The sequence below is a fragment of the Carassius auratus genome, chromosome 20 (genome assembly GCF_003368295.1).
Source record: "Carassius auratus strain Wakin chromosome 20, ASM336829v1, whole genome shotgun sequence".
Taxonomy (NCBI): Eukaryota; Metazoa; Chordata; class Actinopteri; order Cypriniformes; family Cyprinidae; genus Carassius; species Carassius auratus.
Window position 1 is genome coordinate 24,841,119 of NC_039262.1, and position 26,313 is coordinate 24,867,431.

Consider the following 26,313-nt stretch of genomic DNA (forward strand, 5'->3'; position numbering starts at 1 on the left):
TTTCTCATATAGGTTTCATAGTTTTTCTAGCTCTCGAAGTTGTTTCAGTATGGTTCAATGGGTTCACATAAAAAAAGATGCAAATAAATTAATTTCCACTACCATGGCACACAAATTTCTCCTAAGTTTAATATAATTAGTTTGCAAAGAGGTGTCCAAGAAGCTTGCATATTAAAATGTCATAGAACCTTACTTTTAAGGATATTAAACACATAGGCCTATTTGTTGGTTGCCAGACATGCCTAAATTACTGTCATATTTCAGTCTATTTGCCTAGTGATGTATTGCATGACGCAACAAGGCATAATATAATATAATATAATATAATATAATATAATATAATATAATATAATATAATATAATATAAAATAATAATTAAGCAATTGTAATTGGCAGAAGGTCTTTTTCACCTACTTTAAGATGCTTTACATCACGTGACTCATCAGGCACTCATGCTGCACTACGTAACAGCTCATAGTACTGACTTTTTTTCTCATTTGCCGCATTCACCTTTCATTCAGTAGGCGACGCTGTATTCAACCTACACACACACGCACGCGAGCGCGCGCAGCGAAGGGGCGAAGGCTGTAAAGCTGTTAAGACAAGGAGCAACATTGCCCCCAGAAGAAACGCGCTTTGGAGAGTGAACTTCAGCCAAAAGCGAGAGCGAAGACTTGTTTCCTCTTTGCAATGAATGCAACAAATTTATACTAATACTTTTCGTATGAAAATGGAGATTTACGTACAGACTTTACTTAAATTTCTCTTATTTACATTATTTTGTGAGGACGGTTGCGCACAGGTGTTCAATCTCAGTCTCTCCATAGAGGAAGGTTTACCTGCAAAAACTATTGTCGGGGATATAAGAGCTGGACTGCCGGCGAAAAGCCAAAGTTCTGGATTTTTTATATCTGAGAGCCGAGACTCGGATGTGTTCAGGGACTTTGAGATCGACGGAGACACCGGGATCATCTCCACCGCCGTGGTGTTGGATCGAGAGCGCACAAATAAGTACGAGTTCGCGGCCGCCACTTTAAAAGGAGAGGTTATTAAAGTAATCATCGAGGTGAAAGATGTGAATGATCATTCCCCTGTATTCCCAGTGAAAACAGTACAGTTGAACGTGTCTGAACTGAGCCCTCCAGGAGCCTGTTTTGAGTTGGAAGGAGCTCAGGACCAGGATGAGGGTGATTATGGCATCCAGGGCTACAGAATTACAGACGGAGACATGAGGAAACTTTTTAAAACCGAGATCCGCAATAGTGGAGGCGGTATGTTCAATTTTGACCTTATTCTGCAAGCAAGATTAGACAGAGAAATTACAAGCTTCTACAGTTTCACAATTGAGGCATTCGATGGTGGTTTGCCACCCAAAACAGGCCAGTTGCAAGTGCATTTTACTGTACTCGATGAAAATGACAACCAGCCTGTGTTCAATCAAACAGAGTACCATGCTGTTGTATTGGAAAAGACCCCATTAATGACACCTGTTTGTCAGGTATTTGCAACAGACCCAGATCTTGGCAGCAATGGCTGGGTCACTTATAAGATCAACCGCCGTCAAAGTGACCCAAATGAGTTTTTCGTTATTGATAGCTCATCGGGTATCATTAGTGTCAATAAATTTTTGGACTATGAAAACCAGTCATTTTTCGAGCTTGTTGTGACAGCATGGGATTCTGGGATTCAGCCTGAATCCTCCAGCACATTTGTAAGTATTAAAGTCCTGGATGTCAATGACAACCACCCAAATATTAGCATCCTTTTTCTTAATGAAGCCGGAGCTCCTGAAGTATCAGAGGGAGCGAGACCTGGAGACTATGTTGCAAGGATTGCAGTCTCAGATCCAGATTTAGGAGATGTCAAGAAGATTGATGTGCACCTCCAAGGTGGGGATGGGATGTTCTCCCTCAAATCCACTGATGATTTTCTTTATGTTCTTTGTGTGGATGGCCCACTGGACCGAGAGATAAAGGACGTGTATGAACTCACTGTGACAGCCAGAGATTTTGGTTCTCCTCCTCTGAGCAGCAAAACAACATTTCAGGTTCAGGTCACAGATGTGAATGACAATCCACCTGTTTTTGACCAAAACATCTATGAAGAGAGCATTCCTGAAGATGTGCATGAGGGGACAGCTCTCTTCCGAGTCAAGGCCACTGACAGCGATCTTGAAGGAGATTCTGGAATCATCTACTCTATTATGCAGCCAGAGAAGGAGCAGTTGTTAAATATAGATGCAACATCAGGTCTCATTACCACTGCTGCAGGCCTAGACCATGAGAGAGAGACAGAGCTGAGGTTCTTGGTGGTGGCTACCGATGGCGGTTCCCCCTCTCTGTCCTCTACAGCCACCGTGACCATCCATGTGGCAGATGTCAATGACAATAAACCTATATTCAAACAACAAATCTATAATGTTACTGTTAAAGAGCACACAGCTGTTGGGACATGCATCTTACAGGTAAAAATTAATTTGTACTTCAACCAGTTTAAAAATAATATGCCACTATTACTCTTGTCAAATTCATTCATGTTTTTGTCTTGTAAGAAAAAATGTCTTAGTTGATAGTCAAAGCTTAAGTCAGTATTAAAGTTCACCCAAAAATGAAAATCCTGTCATAACTTACAAACCCTCGTGTTGTTCCAAACCAAAATGATTTTCTTTCTTCTGCAAACACAGAAGATATTTTGTGCAATGCTGGTTACTAAACAGTTACTTTGTAAATATTGTATTGTAAATTGACAATGAATCAATGAAGAAACAATTTTCAGTCAGATATTGCTGGCAAATTTCACAGTTAATTACAAAGTAATTGCAAGTAAAAACACTGAATTAAACATGACATTTTAAAGTAGTAAGACTGAAATAGTATTGTTTTGTAAAATCTACTAAAATAAACTTTGAATCATTTTTGACAACTTTGAAAAAACAAAGACAATTCTCAAAAAATTCTTAATTTGTTACAAAGATAGAAAGTCATACAGGTTTGGAAAGACATGAGAGTGTGCAAATGATGACAGAATTTAAAATTTTGGGTGAACTATTCTAGTTATATAAAAAATATATCCAAAAAACTAAAATGAAGTGTAACATGGCCAAGACAGGTATGAGGCATGTTTTGTTTTTGGGCAGCGCTTTAACTAACGAACTATCCAGCTATTGTGGATGAAGCCTGTGCACAACAGATTAATCATTGTAGGGATCACAAGGTCAGAAGAAACACTCAATTGCTATCACAACAACATACACACTCACTCTCATAACAGAGACCGTACTAAGACTTTTTGTTGAGACAAAGACAGCTTGTGTTGCAAAATAGCCACAACACAGTGCTCACTGCTTTGCCTCCTTGTGTGTGAAACTGTCGCCTGGCACAAGAGTACTCGGCATGACTAATCAAACTGAATTGGGAGTTTCAATATTTTATTGGAATCACTTTAGATAGTTGCTTACTTTTTAGAACATATGAATGCATTACCATATTTTGGAATGCTTTTCCCTTAGATCCATTAAACTGATCAAAAGTGACATTCAAAAACTTAAAATGTTACTAAAGTTGCTAAACTTTTTTTTTTTTTTTACATTTAAGGCAATTTTATTAGGATATTAGATTGATTTATAAAGAGCCACGTGTTCCTGAGAGCTGAAGTATGGCTGCTAAAAATTCATCTTTGCCATCACAGTTATAAATTACTTTTCAAAATACATTAGAGTTATTAATTAGGTATAAAGGGATAAAACAAAACCTTGGATGTTTTAGTTATATCAATGAGCTTTATTAATTAAATCAAAACAATATTTGGTGTGACCATCTTTTTGCCGTACAAACAGTATACTAAGTACACTTTTGCAGTTTTTAAGAAAGTTTTCATCATGGAGAGGTGGCAGCAGTTCTTCTGTGGATTGAAGGCTCTTTAATGCTCTATATCTCTTAATATAATCTCAGACTGACTCTATGATGTCAAGGTTCTCTGGGTGCCATCTGTTGTAGGACTCCATGTCCATGAAAAACGTAAAATATTTTCACGGGATATAATTTTAGATATCTCTCTTTTTGATCATAGCCGCAATCAGCTCTGCGTGCAAAGAGTGTTTCTTTAATTTATGATCTCAGACAGTTGCTTTTAGACTTTGAACACAGGTCTCAGTCTTCCACCCACTACTGGGCTCATAAATGTTAGTATGAAATCTTTTTTATGACAGAAAGGCTTAGATCATATGGTGCTGCTGAAGATACGACAGGTGATAATAAGAATCAGTACCGCCGCTTAACATGTAGGACAACAAAAAAACTAAAAAATCTTACCCCAGTGACTCAGCAACAGAAAATTTGATTTAGAAAAGCTAAGCAACATTTTCCAATTTGTGTAATTCATCTACTTAAAAAAAGACTTGTATTTGATTTGTTATTATTTAAATTCTGTCAATACACACCACTATTTAGTTAGGAAGGAAATTTAGAAAGGAAAAAAAATACTTTGTTAGATGTTTTGATATTCAGTAATCTTTAGTGTAAAGTTCGAAGACTCCATGAAATAGCTTAACAAGGAAATTTTTCAATCTTTAATGTATTTCCTAATAATACAAGAAATTCAGATCCATCCCCTTTTTAACATAAAAAGGAATCTGATTAATAGAAACTTATTATTTGTATTAAAATTTATGCATGAATGTCACCCTAACCCTACACCAAAAAATATCAGTTGTTGGTATATAAATATATAAATTAAACAAATTAATTTAAAAAACAACAACAACATAGTACTTGACTGTGTATTTTTAGATAATTGTGTGTCTTCAGGGGATATTTTAGATATCTTTCCTTTTGTCCATATAGCCACATCAGAAATCAGAAAACTCAACTATTTAACGTTTTAGCAACTTGACACCAAATTCATACTCGATATGATTGATAGTAAACATACTAAACAACCAAACTAAACAAACATATATTTCTATAAAAAGGTAGGACAAACGCAGTCAACCAATTATAGTATGTCACTTCTCAGACATTCCAAGACCCAACAAATGCAGACGCAACATGTTCAATCAGCTAAGACCAGCGCTGACCATTGGCAACAGATGCCAACACACTGATCTGACAAAACCTGATGAAAAACAGGTTTGCTGTATGTCTGCATCTGTTGGTGCAGTGTGAATTGTCTTAGGGTCGTGAGGAAAACAAAGTTGTTGTGTTTATACAGTTGAAAATACTCAGAAAGTAATCACAATTATGTTTTCCACGCAAAAGGTTTTAGTGGTCTAAAAGAGTTAATCTGGAAATGTTAATCTGAGACACCTATGCTGAGCGAACACCATAAGAATGTTAATGAGATAATGCTTGCCAGCACATTCATTTTGGTGGTCATACTACACAAATGATTGATTTCAGGCACCTAGTTTGGGAAGAATGGTGCAGTTTATGTATAAACAGAATAGTTACAGATTTTATTGGCGTTAAATGTACAATATGATAAATGTTTTATCTCAAAAACATATTTTTTATGACCACAACATTGCATGAGATTCTGAGTAATTCTCACACTGGATTGTATCAGCTGCAGGTCTAGATAAGATTTGTTATATTTATACATTTCCATCTGGTCCAGGTCACTGCCACAGATGCTGATGATGCTGAGTTTGGATCAGTGCAATACTCCCTCTTTGATGGCTTCAGCAGAAAGGATGACCACCCTTACTTTCACATCAACTCTGTTACTGGGGAAATCTGTGTGTCTCAAGATATTGATCATGAAGCTGGCCTTGTGACCTTTGACCTGTCAGTTAAAGCTGAAGATCAAGTGAGTTTTGTTAATATTGTCATTGTGGAAATTGACATTAAAGTGAAATAGAAGCTAGTAATTATGTTTTCTTTCTAAATAGGATGGGCTCAGTTCACAGACATTTGTTCACATCAATGTGGAGGATGTGAATGATAATGCTCCTGTTTTTAGTCCTGAGAAATATGTCACGAGTGTGAGCATCCATGCCCAACCTGGCACTGAGCTACTCAGTATTTTTGCTTCTGACCAGGATTCTGGGAACAATGGAAAAATTACCTATGAGCTTCTGCCAGGAGAATCTGCCTCTTTATTCACTGTGGACCAGTCAACAGGTAACATGCTGGGACTTAAATCAGTTTTTCCAAAACAGTGTTTCATTTCAGAGAATCCCTTATTTTTACTTTAAATATAATTTAAATAAGTTAAATTAAAAAGCCTTAAATAGAAAGATTTAAAAAGAAGGAAATGGTTCTGTTGTCATACTGTCATATGCTATACTGTAGTACATAGGATAGCATAGATTACTCGTATATTTTGTTTAGACAACATAGTGCACACTTTTCTTGATGGTCAGGCTTTGAGAGTCTTCTGTAACAGATACAGTAATTGCTTTTGTCACATCACAGTAGGAGGCCTGTGGATTTACACAGCACCTTTCTAAATCCTGACTAAACTTGAGTGCAGATTGTTTGAAGTGGACTGTCATGCAGTGCTGAGGGTCTATAAAAATCTGTAATTCTGCTTTATATCATGTACTCGGTTATCTTATAAAATGTTGCAATTGTTGCTAAGTTAACCACATAGAGTGAAAGTTTCCAGAGTATATCCATAAAATTTAATTTTGCCAAAATATTTCCCTTTAAATCTGAAACCATTATTGTACAAATATGCCATGATATATTGAGCAATTCTATAATTTTTAATTATAGTATACTGAAAATGACATAGATATATATATACATTTAATTTTCTCTAATTTATTTTAAGTAATAGTCTATAATACAGATTTCAAATGTCAAAATCACAATAGTAGTTTAGAAAATACAGATAACTGTTATTATTAAAATTATTTGTATGGTGCATGTTACTGTCAGTGTCCTTTACTATTCGCACACATACGTAGACCTCCTGCTGAGCTATGTTGTTTGGTGTGACGCATTACAGTAATCAGATTACTCTGTAATGAAGTTGGAGGGCCTGTGATTTTTTTTTTACATAATCCCATTATAATCACTGATCTGTCTTTAATTATAACATATATGTCTTTCTCTCTTTAATTCAGCAGTGGCAAAGATGAACAATCATATACTTTACTGTATGCCCTAAGTGTGTTTACTCTTAAGCAGTGCTCAGAAACCTGTGCAAATGTTCCTCCTTTTACATTGAAACATGAATGTGTAAAACACGAGAAACTCATTTAAAACTCATATAAAATAATCCACTGCAATTAATTTGCAGAATATGACAGCTGGTCAAAATAACAAAAGAGATGCAGTGTTTTCAGACCTCAAATAATGCAAAGAAAAAAAAACAAGTTCATATTAATTTTTAAACAACACAATACTAATGGCTTAACTTGGGAAGAGTTCAGTAATCAATATTTGTTGGAATAACCCTGATTTTCACAGCTTTCTTGTGTCTTGGCATGCTCTCCTCCTGTCTTTCACATTGCTGTTGGTTGGCTTTATATTACTTCTGGTGCAAAAATTTCAAACCTTGATTGACATTAATGTGTGGCATGGAGCATTGTTCTGGTTAAAAAAACACTCCTCAGATTCAGGGAACATTGTCAGAGCCGAAGGAAGCACATTTATTTTTCTTCTAGGACAACCTTGTATGGAGCTTGATTCCTTCACCATAGAAAATAAAGAATCAGGTCCTTCTTGAAAATGAATGTGTCCAATTCCAGCCTTGCTGAAGCACTTCCAGCCAGATGATCACCTATCCCCCACCAAATTTCACAGTGGGTGGCTTGTAGGCCTGTCCAGGTCTCTGTCTAACCATTAGATGACCAGGCTTTGGGCAAAGCTAAAAATTTGACTCATCGGAGAATACATTCAACTGCATTTATTTCCAGCAAATTTCTTAATGTTTTCTTAGTAAATTTCTTCATAAATATTTGTATTAACATAAAACGTTCAACAACTGAGATGTAAACTGAACAAGTTTAAAAGGTATTTGGTAAACAGGAATAGAATAATGAGTCCCTGAAAAAAGTGACTGCTTTAAGTGCTACAGTGCATCTTATTCTCATGGAGATGTTCCTTCAATCTTCCACCAAGGCATTTGCAAGTTTTTGAATGCATCTAAGGAGATACATGATTTGTCACTCCAAGGATGATCAGCTTTGTCTCCTGTTTTGCTGAAGCACTGTCTTAGGGGTCTTACAGTATGGGCATTGCAAGTTTATTGCTCTGGCCACATCTGCCATCCTCATCACTAATTATTTATTGGAAATAAATCATTTGAAAATTAATCAATTTGAAAGAAAGTGAACTTTAAGGGTTAGTTCACCCAAAAATTCTGTCATTAATTACTCACCCTCATATCGTTCCAAACCCGTAGGACCTCTGTTCATCTTCGGAACACAAATTAAATATATATTTGTTAGAACGTTAGAGCTCTCTCACCTCCCATAGACATTTAGGGTACTTTCACGATCAACATCCGGAAACATAGCAAAAATATCTTAATTTGTACTTCAAATAGCAACTTCTTAAAGGGGACCTATTATTCCCATTTTTACAATATGTAAAATAAGACTCTGATGTCCCCAGAGTGTGTATGTGAAGTTTTAGCTCAAAATACCCCACAGAATTGTTTTTTATAGCTTGTTAAAATTGCCACTTTTACGGTATGAGCCAAAACATTTTTGTGTGTGTCCCCTTTAAATGCAAATGAGATGGTGCTCCCCAGAAGAGGGTGGAGCTCCAAGAGCTCATGCTTCAGCAATACTGGTGTTAGCCTTTGCAAATAAATATTTCACTATTAGTACAAGCCTGTGCTCAATAACTTTATAAGTCCCACATATGATTATGAGCTCGACAAATTCAACGGTCGACTTCACGTTGCATTCATACACAATTTTTAACATCCACATTCCTGTATATACTATCATTCTGGTAGCATGTAAAGGCAGCATCAGTGAAAACAGGCCTAGCTTTAGCACCACTAGCCTTATAGAGTGCCAAGAAGCGCTTTCAGGCAATTTGGAAAACAAATGTATGATACTTTCTTTGTCTGGAGCTGACGTTTTGCACACAAAGCGTTGGTATTGATCCCTAAACATTTAATGGACTTTAATCATTTTTTCCATGATATTTATTTTGAAAATTAAATTTAACCACAGTGTTCTCAGCAGCTCAGATGGTGGTGTATATACAATGGGAGAAATATGGAACTGCGCATTTATATTATAATTTTTTGGGATTCAAAAAAATGTTTTGGTATGATAAGTACCATTATAGGCTGGTTGTTTTTGCACACTGCGGCCACTCAATTGTGCTCATACACCTTATAAAAGTGATTTTTGCATAATAGGTCCCCTTTAAATATGCAGTGGACAGTGAATATGACAAAGCAGCAAACACAATATAGCATAGATCTCTTTGAAACCTCTCTTCAGATTCACAATTTTGCAAGGTTTGTGACTTGTTTATTATTGTTTAAAAACATTATAGCATCTTGATAAGAACTTTTGAACAGTAAACTAATAAAGATGGAGACGTGGCCCTTATGAAACTTATAAACATGCCTAAAACAACTTTTATTTTTCACTTTTCTTATGACTTTTTTTTTTTTGCCTCATGTCAGTTTTGACTGAATATCAATGGAACACAATTTTTTATTATTATTATTTGTTTATTTGCATGCAGGTGCTAGAAAATTCCAAAACAAACAACTAAATAAAACACACACATTTATCTCTGTTGTTTGCACGCCAGTGTTTAACCTTCTGTGAACCAGTGGGGGCACGCATGCCTAAGATTAACCACTCCTGGTTTAAATCAACAGATGCTAAGGATTTTAAGTTAGATCAAGGTGACAGAATCTAGCAGGCCCCCCACCATCTGTCAAAAGTGGAGCTAGCCTCAAACATATCCACCATGTCACCTCCAATGATGGGTTGTTTTTCTCCTGTTAACTAGTGTTTAGGTTTGTTCTTAAAAGATTTGGAAAGAGACGGAGATAGTGTATAAGTAAAAAAAGTTTATTTATTAGAAGTTAAAGAATCAGCTTTTATTACACATTAAAATCAAGATTGTGTTATTAGGATTATTAATCTAATTACTCTTAAATTTCAGTCTGTAATCTCTTTAAAGTTAAACCTTCTTTTTTAATTGATCAGACATCTATGCTGCTGTAATAGCTACAGCCTTGTGCAAGTGTCCACTATGATGTTAATGTAGGTTTTGTGTGTTCCTCAGGTTCCGTCTTGCTGAACTCTTCCCTTTCCCAGCTGCGCAGCAGCAGTGTGAAGCTGTCTGTCTCTGCTCAGGATGGAGGAGGCATGTCTGCTGTTTATCCTGCTAACATCACCGTGAACATTTTGCAGAGCGACCAGCCTCCTGCCATCTTCCAAAAAGCCCAATACGAATTTTCTATCTCTGAGGATGCCCCCGTGGGGTCCTCTGTTGGTTTGGTTCAGGCTGTTACCCCTGCCAGTGAGTTTTCCTAGCTTTTTCTGAGAAATGTTATGACTGCCAGTGTAAGGCAGTTAGTAATGCATAATTGTAATTTGATGACTTTTTTAGTAACAGAATAATTGATTCAAAATAGTAATTAGAGTAATTAGAGCCAAGGTCTCTATTTGTTACATTGCTGAAAGAATCAGTGTTTTATAATCTATTCTAAAGATTGTAAAAAGGATGTAGCACACGCACTGTCGAGTTAAGTGCCAGTGGATTAGAGACCTGCACCCGCGAGACCCGACACAACAGAGCGTGGCGCGGGACAAGATGGGCGAGTGCTGGTGCGGGCGCCGGCGTGTAGACACTCGTGTGTGTGCGGGATGCCGGAGAATAAAATGATTCAAGGGACTCCCGCAAAATAGAAATATCTAAACATAAATTATATAAAACAAATAAATTGTTATTCGAAACAGCAGAAAAAGTTGAGGGAACAGACACGCAGCACAATCACAAAAAAACACAAACAAACTACTGACAACAAGGGACAGACACAGCAGGGAATATAAGGGAGAAGAGGAACAAGCAACAGGTGAGGGCAATCAGCTCGTGATCTGCACACACCAGCGCCGATGTATCAGCACTGATTGCCCAGGTCACGAGCTAAAGAAAAAGGCAGGACACAGACAACAGGGAAGACGATGAAGCACCCTGAACCGTGACAAGGAAAAGCAAATTTCTGGATTAATTGTTCGAAGAAGGCAAATGTGTTATCCAAACCCAGATCATGCACTGACTTTATACCATTTGAAAAATAGCATTTTTTAAATAAACAAATTTATCATTAGGATTTTTTTTTTTTTTAAATAGTGCTTCTGGCTGAAATACAAGACTTCTAATTCATATAAATTGCTTTCTCCAGAGAAAAGTAATCTCATCTGAATCAGGTGCAAAATAAGCACACCTCAAGCCCCATTTCACAAGTGAAGACAGTTCTGTTAACTAAAGAATTAACTAAAATGTAATGTAATATAATGCAAAAAAAATAAAATAAAATAAGGGTCAGATTTACTAACACGTTGCGCTAGCGCAAACCCACTTTTGCCATTAAAATAGTAATGTTAAGATTTCCTAAAGACACGCAGTGAAGAATTAGCGCTGAAAAGGTGTGGACACAATTATTTTTGCACCTGACTTTATTGAATATGCATTTGTAGGAGTTTCCCTTTCAGACGCAAAATTTATGGGAGGAGAGTATTAAAATGAATCACGTATCGCGATTTACTAATAATAGCACATGTCAAATTACTGGTATTTGTGTCATTATTTAACACCCAAAAAAGCATGTCTTAAAGCAGACAGTAATTTGCACTGCTCTTGGTTGATTTCACTGGTCATTATGGAAATTTTCTGGCTGCGTCTATGTTGTTTAATGTAGGAATTGTCAGTAAGTCACCTGCAGAATTTCCCCTCCCATTGGCACTTTGATGGAATTGTGTTCTAATGCTTAATTGCCCTGTTTAGTAAATCTGGGCTTTAAAGGGTTAGTTCACCCAATAATCAAAATTATGTTATTAATAACTCACCCCCATGTCGTTCCAAACCCGTAAGACCTCCGTTTATCTTCGGAACACAGTTTAAGATATTTTAGATTTAGTGCGAGAGCTCTCAGTCCCTACAATGAAACTGTGTGAACGGTATACTGTCCATGTCCAGAAAGGTAAGAAAAACAACATCAAAGTAGTCATGTGACATCAGAGGGTCGGTTAGAATTTTTTGAAGCATCGAAAATACATTATGGTCCAAAAATAGCAAAAACTATGACTTTATTCAGCATTGTCTTCTCTTACGTGTCTGTTGAGAGAGAGTTCAAAACACAACAGTTTAGTGATATCCGGTTCGCGAACGAATCATTCGATGTAACCCGGATCTTCTTGAACCAGTTCACCAAATCATCTGAATCGTTTAATACGGTTCGCGTCTCCATTAACTTTTTTAATGTGGCTGACACTCCCTCTGAGTTCAAACAAACCAATATCCCAGAGTAATTCATGTACTCAAACAGTACACTGACTAAACTGTTGTGAAGAGAGAATTGAAGATGAACACCGAGCCGAGCCAGATAACGAACAAAAGATTGACTCATTCACAAATTAATCCGGGATATTGGTTTGTTTTAACTAAGCCACATTAAAAAAGTTAACAGCTTAAGTCATTTGCGGATAAATGCTTATTGGAGACGCGAACCATTTTAAACAAAACGGAATAAGAAAAAAATGAAACGAAAAAAAATATATAATTTATTTAAAATACTAGTTATTTTTTCCAGTATCTATAATAAATTAAATATTAAATTAAATTGGAAGCCCTACAACACCAGATCAATTACAGTCCAAGGTGTCAAAATACATCCACCCTTTTTTTTTTTACATCTTGCTTTTCCACTAGTAACATACTATTTCCAGTCATCGTTACCCCAGTGACTAATCCAGTTTGCGAGTCAGGGATGACCTGAACGGAGGGTTAAATATCAGTCTAGTTGGCAGAGTTGTTAGGATAATGAGATTTGCTGTGGTCTGTTTCTCCTAGTGTACAGTCAGTTGTTTTAGTGAACAGTATTTTATGCCCATTAAGGTATTTGGTTTCATCACACATACTCAGTGATTCACATCTACTTAGTTTGAGGACATTTTAGATTTAGATTTTATAATAGTAGGCTGTCATCAAAGTACATATAATGTGCTTTTGTGAAAATGCTTAAAAGGTTACGTAAAAAGCTGGTAACTGTTAGATTGTGATTTGGTTTTGCAGTAAAAATGTACTCGTTTGAATCATGAAATTAAGCATTATATATATATATATATATATATATATATATATATATATATATATATATATATATATATATAGAATTATTTGTATTCATTTTTGTTAATTTAAGCTATTTTCATTGGTTTTTGGCTTATACACATGCATACACATACACAAATATTTAGAGTGCACTTCAGCAGTAGACAGTCAGTTGAGGTTAACATTTAGATGAGCTGATTAACCCTCTCTTCATGTCAAATGAAGGTTCAGAAATTCTGATTTGGAGAGGGGGGTGGGTCCCTTAATCTCTGGGGGCTTTGGTTTTCTCCATCCGTCTAACTGTCAAACAATAGGATAATGGTAATACCACTTTAAATACATATGTAAGGGTAAGTGTGTCAATAAGTTCTACATTTAGAAGCATACATTCTGTGTGACATTAAAGATCTATGTTACAGTTAATAGGTGATGTATAAAAAAAAAAAAAAAAACTATTAATTAGATTATTTCATACTTGACTTGCAAATTAAATTCCTTTAAATAAAACTGTAAAAAGTTCACCTGTAGAATACAAATATTTATTTTATTAAAAAAAAAATCCTGACACTTTAATATAAGGGAGAATTAATGGAGAATTATTGAAAATTATCATTTTTATTGTATTATTTGTTTTTGCATGGAAAAATAAAAGAGTAGGCCTATGGGTTTGGAACAACATAAGATTGTGTAAACAATTAAATAATTTTTGGGTAATCTATGTCATTAAATTTAAAAGTTCACTGAAAAAGGGTAACGCTTTAATATAGGGACCAACTCTCACTATTAACAGGTTGCTTATTAGATTATTAACATGTTTTCTGTTTATAAGTACTTATAATGCATTTATGCTACACAACCATATTCTGCATCCCTAAACCTACCCAATACCTACACGACATGGCTGCCCATAAATAAGAAACAATTCAGACGTTTTTTTTAAAGACAAAAGACGTAGTTAATGGTTTGTTTATAGCGATAATTATACCTTAAAATAACATGTGACCAAAAATTGTGTAGGATTTATTTGACCAAGTTTCTCTCAGAAATAGCTAGCAAATGTCAATAATAATTACAAACAAATGTCAAGTAACAGATTGAATAAAACAAAATATTGAAGTAGTAAGGCTGAAGTCATGTTTACTTATAAAACACACTTCATTATTTTTTGTTTTAGTATTTTTACTGTGCACGAAATTATTTCTTTAACACTTATTTTTCATGTCATATTAATTATATTTTGCTGGTCCTTTTCCTTGTAATTTCAGATTCAGTGGAGCTAGTCTCATTCATCATATCCTCAGGTGATCCTCAGTGGCTTTTCTCAATTGATTCCAAGTCGGGCATCATCACCACTGCCCAGCCACTGGACCATGAGTCCCTCTCTTATGTTATTCTGAACATACAGTTCCACATGGGAACCCTTCCTATCTATAGCAGTGCTCAGGTCAATATCTCCATCATTGATGTCAATGACAACCCTCCTGTGTTCCAGAAGACCTCAGAACGCATCACCATATCTCATAACACCCCTCCAGGCACGCCAATTTTTATCACACATGCGCACGACGCTGACAGCGGCCTTAATGGCAGAATTCACTACATGTTGCATCCTGAGAGCCACTTGTTTTCCATTCACCCACGTATTGGGACTCTAATGCTGAACGGCAACCTCTCAGGAGATTCCAGCCAGAGGTACGAGCTCAATGTCATAGCTGAGGATGAGGGCCACCCTTCTTTGAGCTCTACATTACATCTTGCAATAGAGATGGATTCCTTAGGCTCGGTGGAAGACACACTAACCTTTGAAACTTTGGTTTATCAAGTGGAAATTGGAGAAAGCGCTCCAAAAGACACTAGAATGATTCAGGTACGTGCTCATGGAACCAGATCGCACCATGGAGGGACCCATGACAAAGTACCCCCTATCATTACTTACTCTCTTAAAGTCCTCTCTGGCATCCCACCATTCAGAATCCACCCAGAGACTGGATGGATGTTTATATCTCAGAGACTTGACTATGAAAAGGAACCCATCTACAGATTTAGTGTGTGTGCAAGGACACAAAATAGCAAAATGGAGGCCACAGCAACGGTGGTTGTCACGGTTCAGGATGAGAATGACAATGCACCTGTGTTCAGTAGGGATGTGTATTTCTTCAGTTTGCAGGAGGGACCGTCTCCACATGGGATGATTGGAAGAGTAAAAGCTACAGACAGAGATTCACATAACAATGGAGTATTGTCCTACATCTTGCTGTCTGAGGGAAAATACTTTCGCATCAACCCCAGAACAGGTCAGAATTACTGTTAATTTTTTTCCATATTATGTTTCATACACTGCTTTGTGAAAAAAAAGGCGTCTAAAAATGAATAATAATAAAAAAATTAAAAAAAATCGATTGAAGTATTCAGTTCTGCAAGAATTTTTTTGTTTGTTTGTTTTATATTATTTTGTATTTTTAATATAACTAAAAATAAACTAAACTTAAATAAAATATTCATAATAAATAAAATAACCTTCTAACCTTTACTTTATGGATATTGTTCTATATTATAAAAAAAAATCTACTTTGTAAAAACATATCATTGGAGTACATTTTACAAGAAAATACTATTTCTTTATACTTAAAAATTACATCTTAAATTCAGTGTTTTTCGTTCTATTTCTTTGTAATTATTTGTGTAATTTCCTAGCAGTTAAAAATAAATGTTTCAAAATAAATTCCATACCTGTTCTGTCTTCTTTCTTACTTTTTTTATTTTTTTTATTTTTTGGCTGTAGGAGAGATCATAAACATGGTGGCTTTGGATCGTGAGGAGCAGGCACAGCATGTTTTGAGGGTGATGGCCACAGATCAGGGTCGACCACGTCTCAACACCACCACTACTGTTCACATCCTTGTCACAGACGTCAACGATAACCCCCCACAGTTCACACACTTACCTGCCACTAAAGAGCTAAACGTACAGGTCATAATAATACTTTTTCTAGAAAACACAAGCAATACAAAACATAATTGTAGATTTTATTTAGATTAAATTAACAGGTTTACTAAACAGTTAATGTACATTGAGCATAAGAAGTTAAATTAAATTCAAAGTTCCATTCAAACTGAAGCTTGTGTAATTCCTAGTTACCTATCTATTATTCTGTAGATAGTGATCTCTAGACGTAATATGTTTCAATGATGTTTTTCTGCAATTCTAAAAGTACAATATATTTATATTGTAATGTATTCTTAAAAGTTCAAAAGTCTGAGGTCAGTAAGTTTTTTTTTAAGAATTCAATGCCTTTATTCAGCAAGCATACATCAAATTGATCTTAAGTGACAGTAAAGACATACATTGTTACAAAAAATATTTTAAATAAATTCCGTTCTTGTGAAATTTATATTCAACAAAATTCCTTGGATTTAACAATAGATTAACAACTTAGCATCGATAATAAGAAATGTTACTTGAGCACCAAATCAGCATATTACAATGATTTCTGAAGGACCACGTGACCCTGTAGTAAAGCTACCTTCAATGCCAAATGCATGTACAATATGCAAATTGTTTATGTGGGTTTTTTTTGCAGGTGTGGGCAGGCATTCCTGTGAATTCTGTTTTAATCACTATGTTTGCAAAAGACCTGGATGCTGGAGAGAATGGAACTGTCAAGTTTACAATGAAAGGTAAACTGATGAGAAGAAGATTTATTTTTAATTCATGGGTCATTTGTTTTTATATCACCCTGCTCAAAGGAAAAAATATTGTGATTTAGTATGAGATGTCTAATGTTTCTTTATATTTTTAGATAATCGGCTGGGCCACTTTAGGATTGATAACCGTAATGGTGATGTCAGGGTGACATCACGATTCTCCGCAAACCCACAGAAACACTACACCCTGAGAGTTGTTGCCACAGACGATGGTCTTTTTCCTCTGGAGGAGAATGCAGTTGTTCACATACAGGTTAGTGGAGCTGGTACTGGCATATAACAACACTGTGTGTGTGTGTGTGTGTGTGTGTGTGTGTGTCAAAGTAGGGCTGAATACTTGCTTGTTGATTTGTATTTTCTGTGTACAATCTAAAATATTGTGCAGCCACATTTATCATTTATATGTGAAATGTTGTTTATTAAATCCAGTAATTTCAACGAGAACTGGCACAATAAGGACTTCCTGTGCCAACAAAATTTTGTCAGGTTCATGTTTTTTGACATTTGTGAACTTTTCAAGGTCGACCGATAACAAGCCTCTTGGTTTGCCTTTGACAAACAAAATTCCACAATTGATGAGATGCTCACTCTGGCAGTGTCTACTGTACTCTAAATAAAAAATAAATAAAGAACCTGCAAAAACCTTCAGAATATTGATATGTATTGAACTAGAAAGTTTGGTCTGTGTAGATGCTAATTAAGTGAAAATTTCTAACTCAGTGCATGAGGAAAATTCATTTTGAAAAAATAGTCTTTTACTCTATGTATTTTAATTGACATCTACAGACACATATAGATGAAGTGCAATAAAATAAATACCTGTATGTTTATTAGTCCAAACAATGAGCAGTGCGAGAAAAAACACTTGTAGGCTATTTCACCTGTAGTTTCTTGTAGTAAATGTTTTAAAGGGTTAGTTCACCCAAGAATGAAAATTCTTCTTACCCTTGAGGCATCCTTGGTGTATGTGACTTTCCTCTACGAATATAATCAAAGTTATATTAATTGTCCTTGCTCTTCCAAGCCTTTCAATGGGGGTAAGCAGGTGTTTGTTGTCAAATGTTCAGAATACATGAAATATAGTGTGCACATCTGTAATAAAACGTCCCTTACACGGCTCCGGGGGGTGAATAAAGGCCACTTGTAGCAAATCTGTGTGTTTTTGTAAGATAAATATCCATATTTCAAACGTAATAAACACTTTTTTTCCTCACTTCTGCTGACTGTGGGGAACCGGAAGACACGCAGGCAGATGTTATAACAAAACAAAATGCTGGTCACGAATTAGAAGCACAAAACAAGGATTTGCAAAGAAAAACGTCGGATAAGCTAAGAGGAGACTGGTTTTCCTTTGCTAAAGTTTCCTTACTTTCCTTGCTTTGCTCCTACATTTTCCAGAGGCATGCTTACCACGCATGTCTACCAACTTCTGCCTGCATGTCTTCTGGTTCCAAACAGTCAGCAGAAGAGAGAAAAAGTGTTTATCATGTTTGAAATGGATATTTATCCTACAAAACTGCATGGATTCGTTACAGGTGGCCTTTATTCACCCCCCGGAGGCGTGTAAGGGACGTTTTATTACAGCTGCGCGCACTTTATTTCATGTCTTCTGAACAGGTGACAACAAACACCCACTTACCCCACTGAAAGACTTGAAGGAGCAAAGACAATTTTTTTATATAACTAATATAATTCTGAAAGAGGAAAGTCACATATACCTAGGATACTTTGAGGCTGAGTAGAAGATAGACGGATTTCATTTTCAGGTTCATTCTCTAACCCTTTAAAAATAGTTACACAAATTTTGTTTTTTATTCCAGGTTTTTGCCTTAGACCAACAAAATGGAAACTCAAAGGATTTTCAGAGCCTCGAATACTTCACTGTGTTGGAAGATGTAAAACTGGGAACTATCGTTGGATCACTTGGGATTTCTAATGCACCAGATATGCAGTTAAGATATTCTATTGTCGAGGGTGATGGTAGTTTGCAGTTTGGCATCAAAAGTTCTAGTGGTGAGCTTTATGTGGCAAAACATCTGGACTACGAAGTCACACAGCGCTACTTCCTGGTTGTACGTGCAGAAGCCCCTCCCACGTTCAATGTCACTGCATTTGTGGCAATCAGTGTTGTTGATGTCAATGACCACACGCCCTGGTTTCCTGGTAATGACAACTTTGTTGTGTTCGGTGTTTATGAGGATGTTACCAATGGAACTACGGTCTATGTGTTTAATGCACATGATGGTGATGGAAGTCTGCGTAACAGTGAGCTTTATTATTCTTTGACCTATGACCCCAACCCTGCCATAAAGGGACTGCCTTTTCACATCGACCCTCACACTGGAGTTGTCAAAACAAATGGACGGTTGGACCGTGAGCACACCGAGAACATTGTTTTTAGAGTGACTGTCAGGGACAACGCAGAAGAGCCCTCTGATAGGAAACATAGATCAGTCATAGCTCAGGCGATTCTGCTGGATATCAATGACAATAGTCCCACATTTGTCTCCACTGAAATGGCTTATGTCCCAGAAGACACTGAGGTGGGACTTTTGGTTCATCATGTGATTGCCAGAGATGAAGACGAAGGGAGTAACGGGCATGTCATTTACAGTGTAATTTCAGGCAATGAGATGGGCTATTTTCATATGGAAAGCACAGGTAAGTGATTTATTATGGTATGGGTTTAGGGATGTAAATTAATGGAGATCTAGGCCTAGGATAAAATCACTTAAAGTTAAAGAAATATAGTTAAAAATGTTCATGGTCTTATTTGGTATGATTGAAAAAAAGCAGTCTCTGTATGTGTATAGATTCCCTTTAAATAGTTTGGCGTCAGTAAATTTTTTAAATATTTTTAAAAGAAGACTCTTATGCTCACCAAGGCTATATAAAAACACCCAAAATGATGCATCACCCCTAATGGAGTGAGCACGCAGCCTGAGCAGGCAGGGCAAACCTTGTGCTTCATAGGCCAAGGTGAATGCATCCACTATCCAGTGGGCCATCCTTTCTGCTGTCCTCTGTTACAGAAAAAGAGTTGCTCTGAGGCCCTAAAGCTCTGAGCTCTATCCACGTACAGTCGCAGTGCACGTAAAGGACAGAACAAAGCTAGGGCTGGGTCTGCCTCTTCCAGGGGCAGCTCTTGCAGGTTCACTACCTGGTCCCTCAATAGAGTGTTAGAAACCTTGGGCACGTAGTTAGCAAAAACTTTATTCATAAAAACTTATTTCAGTCAACACACTCTGTCACAGGCCTACAGCAAGGTGTGGCCAAATAAAAATTATTAAATTAAATAAATTTAATTACTTTTAATTAATTAAAAAATCTACAAAAAATCTTTAGTTTTATTTTAAATATAGCTAAAACAGCTCCTTGTCGCAAAGAGAGAAAAAATATCACAGCTACAATGAGAAAATAGCTAAATTTGGTGACAAAATCCCAAATTTGGCAACACTACTCTGAAGCCAGTGTAATGTAGTTTTATTTAGTGCTTTTATTATTATTATTTTTATTATTAATAATGTTAAGAACAGTTTACATGCTTAACAAGTCAACTACTTTAGTTTTTAATTAATGAATTTATTTATCTTATTTATTTTTTAGCAATGTAAAAGTCTGTGTTGTAAATTTTAATTGAATGCATCCTTGCTGGAAAATCATAGATAGATAGATAGATAGATAGATAGATAGATAGATAGATAGATAGATAGATAGATAGATAGATAGATAGATAGATAGATAGATAGATAGATAGATAGATAGATAATCTCTCTCTGTCTCTCTGTCTTTCTGTCTTGCAGGGCATCTGTACCTCAATTCATCCCTGGATTATGAATCCCAGAATGTCCATATCCTCACTATCCAGGCCAAAGACAGTGGCATACCCTCTCTGTCATCTACTCAGACACTCACAGTGAAGGTTTTGGATGTTAATGACAAACCTCCCGTGTTCCAGCAGCACATTTACAATACCACCGTCATGGAGAACAGAGAACCCGGAGAGATCATTATCACAGTCACTGTAGTTGACCTGGATTCAGGTAAGACTTCAAAATCTATATAGTATATAAAAGAAAAAAAAATATCTGTTGATATTCAAAACAGTTGCAGAAACCACCACAAGATGGCAGTATGGTTACTCACAGTTTTCATCTTGCAGCTGCCATAATCAGACACAGCATTATACAGAGCTTCCAATTTCCGTGCTTTTTTTGATGGGTTAATTAAAATTGCCATAGTTTCTGCATTATGCCAAAAATTATTTTATTTATTTTTTTGCCTGAACTGAGAGTGTTCACATCACCTGCATTAAGATTGTGTTATTTTGCTCTTAATCAGTGTTTGGCTTTTGAAATAACCACTTTCACAAATGTCAGTATTCATACACAGTTTGTGAAGTTTGATTTGAATAGTATAAATATATAGTTTTCTTTATCTGATAGTATAGCATTGTCATTTATTGTTTTAAGTTACACGTTTCTGTATTAGAAGCAAGTCTCCATGTAGCTTCAAGTGTGCAAAACATTTCAGCATAAGTAAGTAAAGGTAGTGGATTTCTTTCATATTTGTCTATCGTGATTTCAGTCTGGAAGTCCAGATGGCCTTTGTCATTAGACTTTAAATTTATTAAGTTAGTATTATGTTTCTCCAAACTTGATTGCTAAAATAAATCAACGATTCTTTGTGGGGGGGTGTTTCATACACCATGTGTTATTCTGCGTGTCTTGTACCTAGTCCAAATATTCACAAATCTACCAGGGCCTTTTAAAAAACCTCAGCCACAATATCAGTGTCTGCCTGTCTCTCCTTTCTGACGTTATTCTAGAACAGCAGTCAGGCCTCCTGCAGGATATTTGAAATTGTGTGTGATGATTCACTAACTCAAGCCATCTGGGCTAATAAATGCTGGCTATTTTTTCTCCCAGAATTCACTCCTTTCAGCAATGTAGCCTATGGTTTTTCTATGATTTTATCTTCCATTACGTTAAGCCTCACAAAATCACTGCTGTTCATCAGATGAAGATTAATATTGTTAGTAATTGATTCAACAGTCTCTTGCTGTTGCATTAATGCAGTTTGATTTTAGTACACTCATTAAGGTGATATATGACGCTTGCGGCTGCTGAAGTTTCCAGCTTATGTGTTTTTGAGTATTTTGAGTTTGGTGTGTGTCATCATGTGAGTCAGTGACCTGACACTCATTTTTAGTCCTATTTATTCATTTAAAAATACATTAATGCAATACACTTTTTCTATGAACACCATATTTTTTTTTTTTTATTAAAATTCATGTTCTTATTGTTTGCCAACACAAATCAAAAAATTGTAAGGTGAAACACCTGATGTTCTGAGGCCTCATTAAAACAAATTCTTGAAAAGGGAAACATTATTATATATTAGTGTGACATAATTTCTATTTCTTTCGTCTCACTGTAACAGGCAATTAAGGTAAACAGCAATTGGTGATTTGATATTCTGCAAAGGTGTCCTCATAAGTTCTGCTCATAAATTTCATAGCCCTCATAGAATATGCTACATTTTTTGCTCAAAATGACAGAATCATAAAAATTGAATGCTATTTTTACTTAGTACTGCCCTGAATAAGCTATTTCAAATAACAAAAGTTTACATATAGAGAAAATGACTGAATTTATTAAAATTGATTCAAAAAGATTCAAAAAAATCTTAACTGTCTGTTACATGAATGATCCACAACTGTTTTCATGTTTTGTGATAGTTGTTTGTGAATCCCTTGTTTGTCCTTACCAGTTAAACTGCCTGCTATTTTAGAGAAAGTCCTACAGGTTCTGGACATTCTTTGGTTTTCCAGTATATTTTGCATATTTGAACCCTTTCCAACAATGATTTTGAGATCCATCTTCTCGCACAAAGGACAATTAAGGGACTCATAAAAAACTATTACTAAAGGTTAAAACATTTTCTGATGGCAAGAAAGAAACACAGTGCATTAAGAGCAGGGGTGTAAACTTTTGAGCAGGATGATGTGGAATTTTCATTTAGTAATGTCCATCATAAGCTAATTCTAACATGTTTTCCAGAAGAAAAATACGTGCAATATAAATATATTTAGATTAGTTAGTTAAAAAAAAACGTTTGTAATCTAATGAAAAGTTACAAACTACTTTTTTAAAGCATGTGTTTTATAATCTGCATTAAATTACATTTTAAAACCTTCCCAAACCTGATAATCAGTAGAAACAAAGTTACATATACAGTAGTTAGTAGAATGTCTAAAGTGGACTAGCAAAATAAAGTGTTACCTTGAAAGGTTTTTCAAAAACAACATGAAACCTAAAACTGTCTATCATTTTCCCATGTCTGTGTGTATCTGTAAGTGTGTATCTGAATGAGTGTCAGTGTGGTAGCATACTGTGTGTGTTTGATTATAAATCTTTTTTGTCTCACTGTGTGTGTGTGTGTGTGTGTGTGTGTTTTCACACTTGTGCTCCACATATACCAAATTCTGCACCAGTGTGTCGGTTGTATTCTAAGCCAGCTCTTGTGTATCATTTTTGCCTACTTTTTCTTTGTATTTTCTTGGCAATGCTGTTAAATGTAGGATTTTGTAGACTTTTTTTGTAGGCTGTTTTCAATTCAGAGAACAGATTAGAGGCTCCGAAATATCACTTTGCTTGGTAAGATGGTAAACAGACCTCATTCAGTCAACCACTCATTTTTTCTGTATTTGTTGGCACCCTCAACATGAAAATGAAGGAAAACATGCATTAAAAAGCCAATTACTAATACAGTGGTACTAATATGATACAATAGTAAGATTCTTTGTCGTGATGTCATGCAGTCATAATCATAAACTACTTGAATCGGTGACCAATCTGTGAAGAGTGTGTATATGTTTCCCACAGAGACAAATTCTGCTGTTAGCTACAGCTTGTTACCCGGTCCTGGATATGAGCTCTTTACAATAAACTCCCACACTGGTCAGATCAGCACCTCCACTCGGCTTGACAGAGAGGTCCAGTCCAGTTTTACTCTCAGAGGTGAGATCTGCTCTCTGCCTGCATCCTCCCTCCCTCTTATCCCTATATGTACTACTACAGCTTACTCATCTCTCCAGTAAACAAGCATAAAAATCATGCACAGACCACCATTTATGCCCTTTAGCATGCATGGTTTGAATGGTGCAGTTTTTTTTTTTATATTTTCATTATTTATTATTTCTTTTCATGCTTAAATGATACAGTAACCAATACATTTTATGCTGTATTAATATTGTTCGTATAATTGTAATTGGTTGGAATAGTGCTATAAACATGGGAAATTAATTAATGGAGAATGAAATACATTTTAGTTCATGTTTGTTTCAGGAAAATAAATGTTTAGTTTCAGTTAACTATAACCCTTTCAAGCCGATTTGTTTTTCTTTGTTTCAGGACATATTGTCAGTGTTTTCAAAAGGTTGTAATTGTCTGTTAATTACAAAATCTTAAAATAATATGGTCACCCTCCTCATGTGTTTTGGCTGCTTTACAGTTCAGGCAGAGGACAGTGGGAGTCCATCTCTGTCCAGCACTGCAACAGTCCTGTGCTCTGTCCTGGATGACAATGACAACACTCCAGAATTTTCTCAGCCTGACTTGCACATAGTTATCCCAGAGAACTTGCCACCAGGAGTCATTCACATCCTCCAGGCCTCAGATATTGATAATGGACTAAATGGAACGATTCAGTACTTCATAAAAGGTAAGCAATTTAATTTGGCCCTATAATTTAACATATATATGTATTTGTGTTTGAAAATAATTATTCTATTAAACAAGTAATTTCATCATAATGGTTTGTTGATATATTATGATTTTAGAGTCAAAATTTGTATTTTCTACTTAATGTGTAAATAACTTGTACATTTATAAAACACACTGAAAAGTTTAAGGTTGGTAAGATTTTTAGGGGTTCAAGCACGCAGTGCTGAAACCCTATTGTAATTGTTAGGATTTTTAGGGGTTCAAGCACGCAGTGCTGAAACCCTATTGTATTTGTTAGGATTTTTATTATTATTATTATTATTATTATTATTATTATTCTTCCGCCTTAAAACTGAACGTGCAGCCCAAACCGTAAGGCCTAGAGAGCTGAAACTTGGTCAGATGGTAGTAGTCTTGCTCGCTACTCAGATACAAAGAACCGGCCCAATCGGCCTAACGGGGGCGCTACAGCGCAAAAAACAAAAATTTTGGACAATTTTGGCCGTAAAGTGTAAACCGTTAGCCATAGACTCAAAAACATGGCATTGTTGCAATCCTTGGGTTAGCCCGAACAAAAGTGCACGGCGCCTTTTTGGGGTCTACGACGCACCGTTTTCTCGCAAAATCGAGCTAAATCCGAAACCTACTTTTGCGAACTAGTCCTAGGATTTTCAACCAATCAGAACCAAACCCCTTCATAAATATTCCCTGGACACTCAATATCAATAATTATCAAAAAAAAAGTTGAAATTTCAATTCTTACGCGAAACAGTACACCAAAAAGCGTCTATGCTAACGTTAGCCAAATGCTATTTTAACTATAACTCTTGAACGGAATGAGATATCTTCACCAAACTCGGTATACATATGTATAAGCTCAATCTTTGGTCAAATCAAAAATATTGCGCATCTCTGCCACTTGGGGGCGCTATAAGATAGAAAAAACACATAAATGGCTATAACTAGGCAACTGTTGCCTCGATCGACTTGAAAATTGGTATGCAGTGTCTCGGTCTGAAGGGGCACAAGTACATATGAGGACATTTGCATATCTAAAAAAAACATGGCCGCCATTGGCCAAACAATTTTAAGCACCTATTTGAAAGGGTTAACGGATGTTGATCGGAACGAAACTCGCTGGGTACGTTCGACTCATGAACCTTAAGGTCTGTAAGAATTTTGAAAGAAATCGGCCACTAGTTGGCGCTAACGAGTTTTATGGCTCTGTAATCACGTGGTGTTTCACATATCAACACAGTATGCATATCATTTGATAGATCTCCTCATAATGCACAACTTTGCCTCAAGAACCATTGCTGTCAATCAAATCATTCAATTGTTATTCACAAATATGTTAAAAACCTACTTTTGCGAACTAGTCCTAGGTTTTTTGTCCGATCGGAACCAAACCACTGCAGTAATATTCTGTGGACTCTCTAGATCAATAATTATTAAAAAAATGTTGAATTTTGTCCTTTGGTCAGCTGTAAAGGGGTAATTTAGAAAAAGGGGTGTGGCCAAACATACCCCAAAGCCTATAAAACCTTAACGAAAACTCAATACTTTATGAAACTCAGTGAAATCATGTAACAGATGACTCTTAACAAGCATGCAAAG

General features: G+C 35.9%; 1 protein-coding gene across 1 annotated transcript; it reads left to right on the forward strand.

Moving 5' to 3' along the window:
- Positions 1-414: 414 nt before the first annotated feature.
- On the forward strand, positions 415-24,838 carry LOC113037731 (protocadherin-16-like). Its single transcript, XM_026195074.1, has 13 exons — positions 415-2,464; positions 5,614-5,805; positions 5,888-6,119; positions 10,215-10,451; positions 14,531-15,559; positions 16,048-16,235; positions 16,846-16,942; positions 17,065-17,222; positions 18,790-19,630; positions 20,773-21,012; positions 23,857-23,991; positions 24,485-24,694; positions 24,813-24,838. The coding sequence occupies exons 1-13, from the start codon at positions 695-697 to the stop codon at positions 24,836-24,838; spliced, it is 5,355 nt and encodes a 1,784-aa protein (XP_026050859.1). The 5' UTR covers positions 415-694.
- The last annotated feature ends 1,475 nt before the right edge of the window (positions 24,839-26,313 follow it).

Coding starts and splice junctions, on each gene's coding strand:
- LOC113037731 (XM_026195074.1), top strand. CDS start 695: ATGCAACAAATTTATACTAATACTTTTCGTATGAAAATGGAGATTTAC. Junction 5,806..5,887: donor CAGTTAAAGCTGAAGATCAA/GTGAGTTTTGTT, acceptor CTTTCTAAATAG/GATGGGCTCAGTTCACAGAC. Junction 10,452..14,530: donor TCAGGCTGTTACCCCTGCCA/GTGAGTTTTCCT, acceptor TTGTAATTTCAG/ATTCAGTGGAGCTAGTCTCA.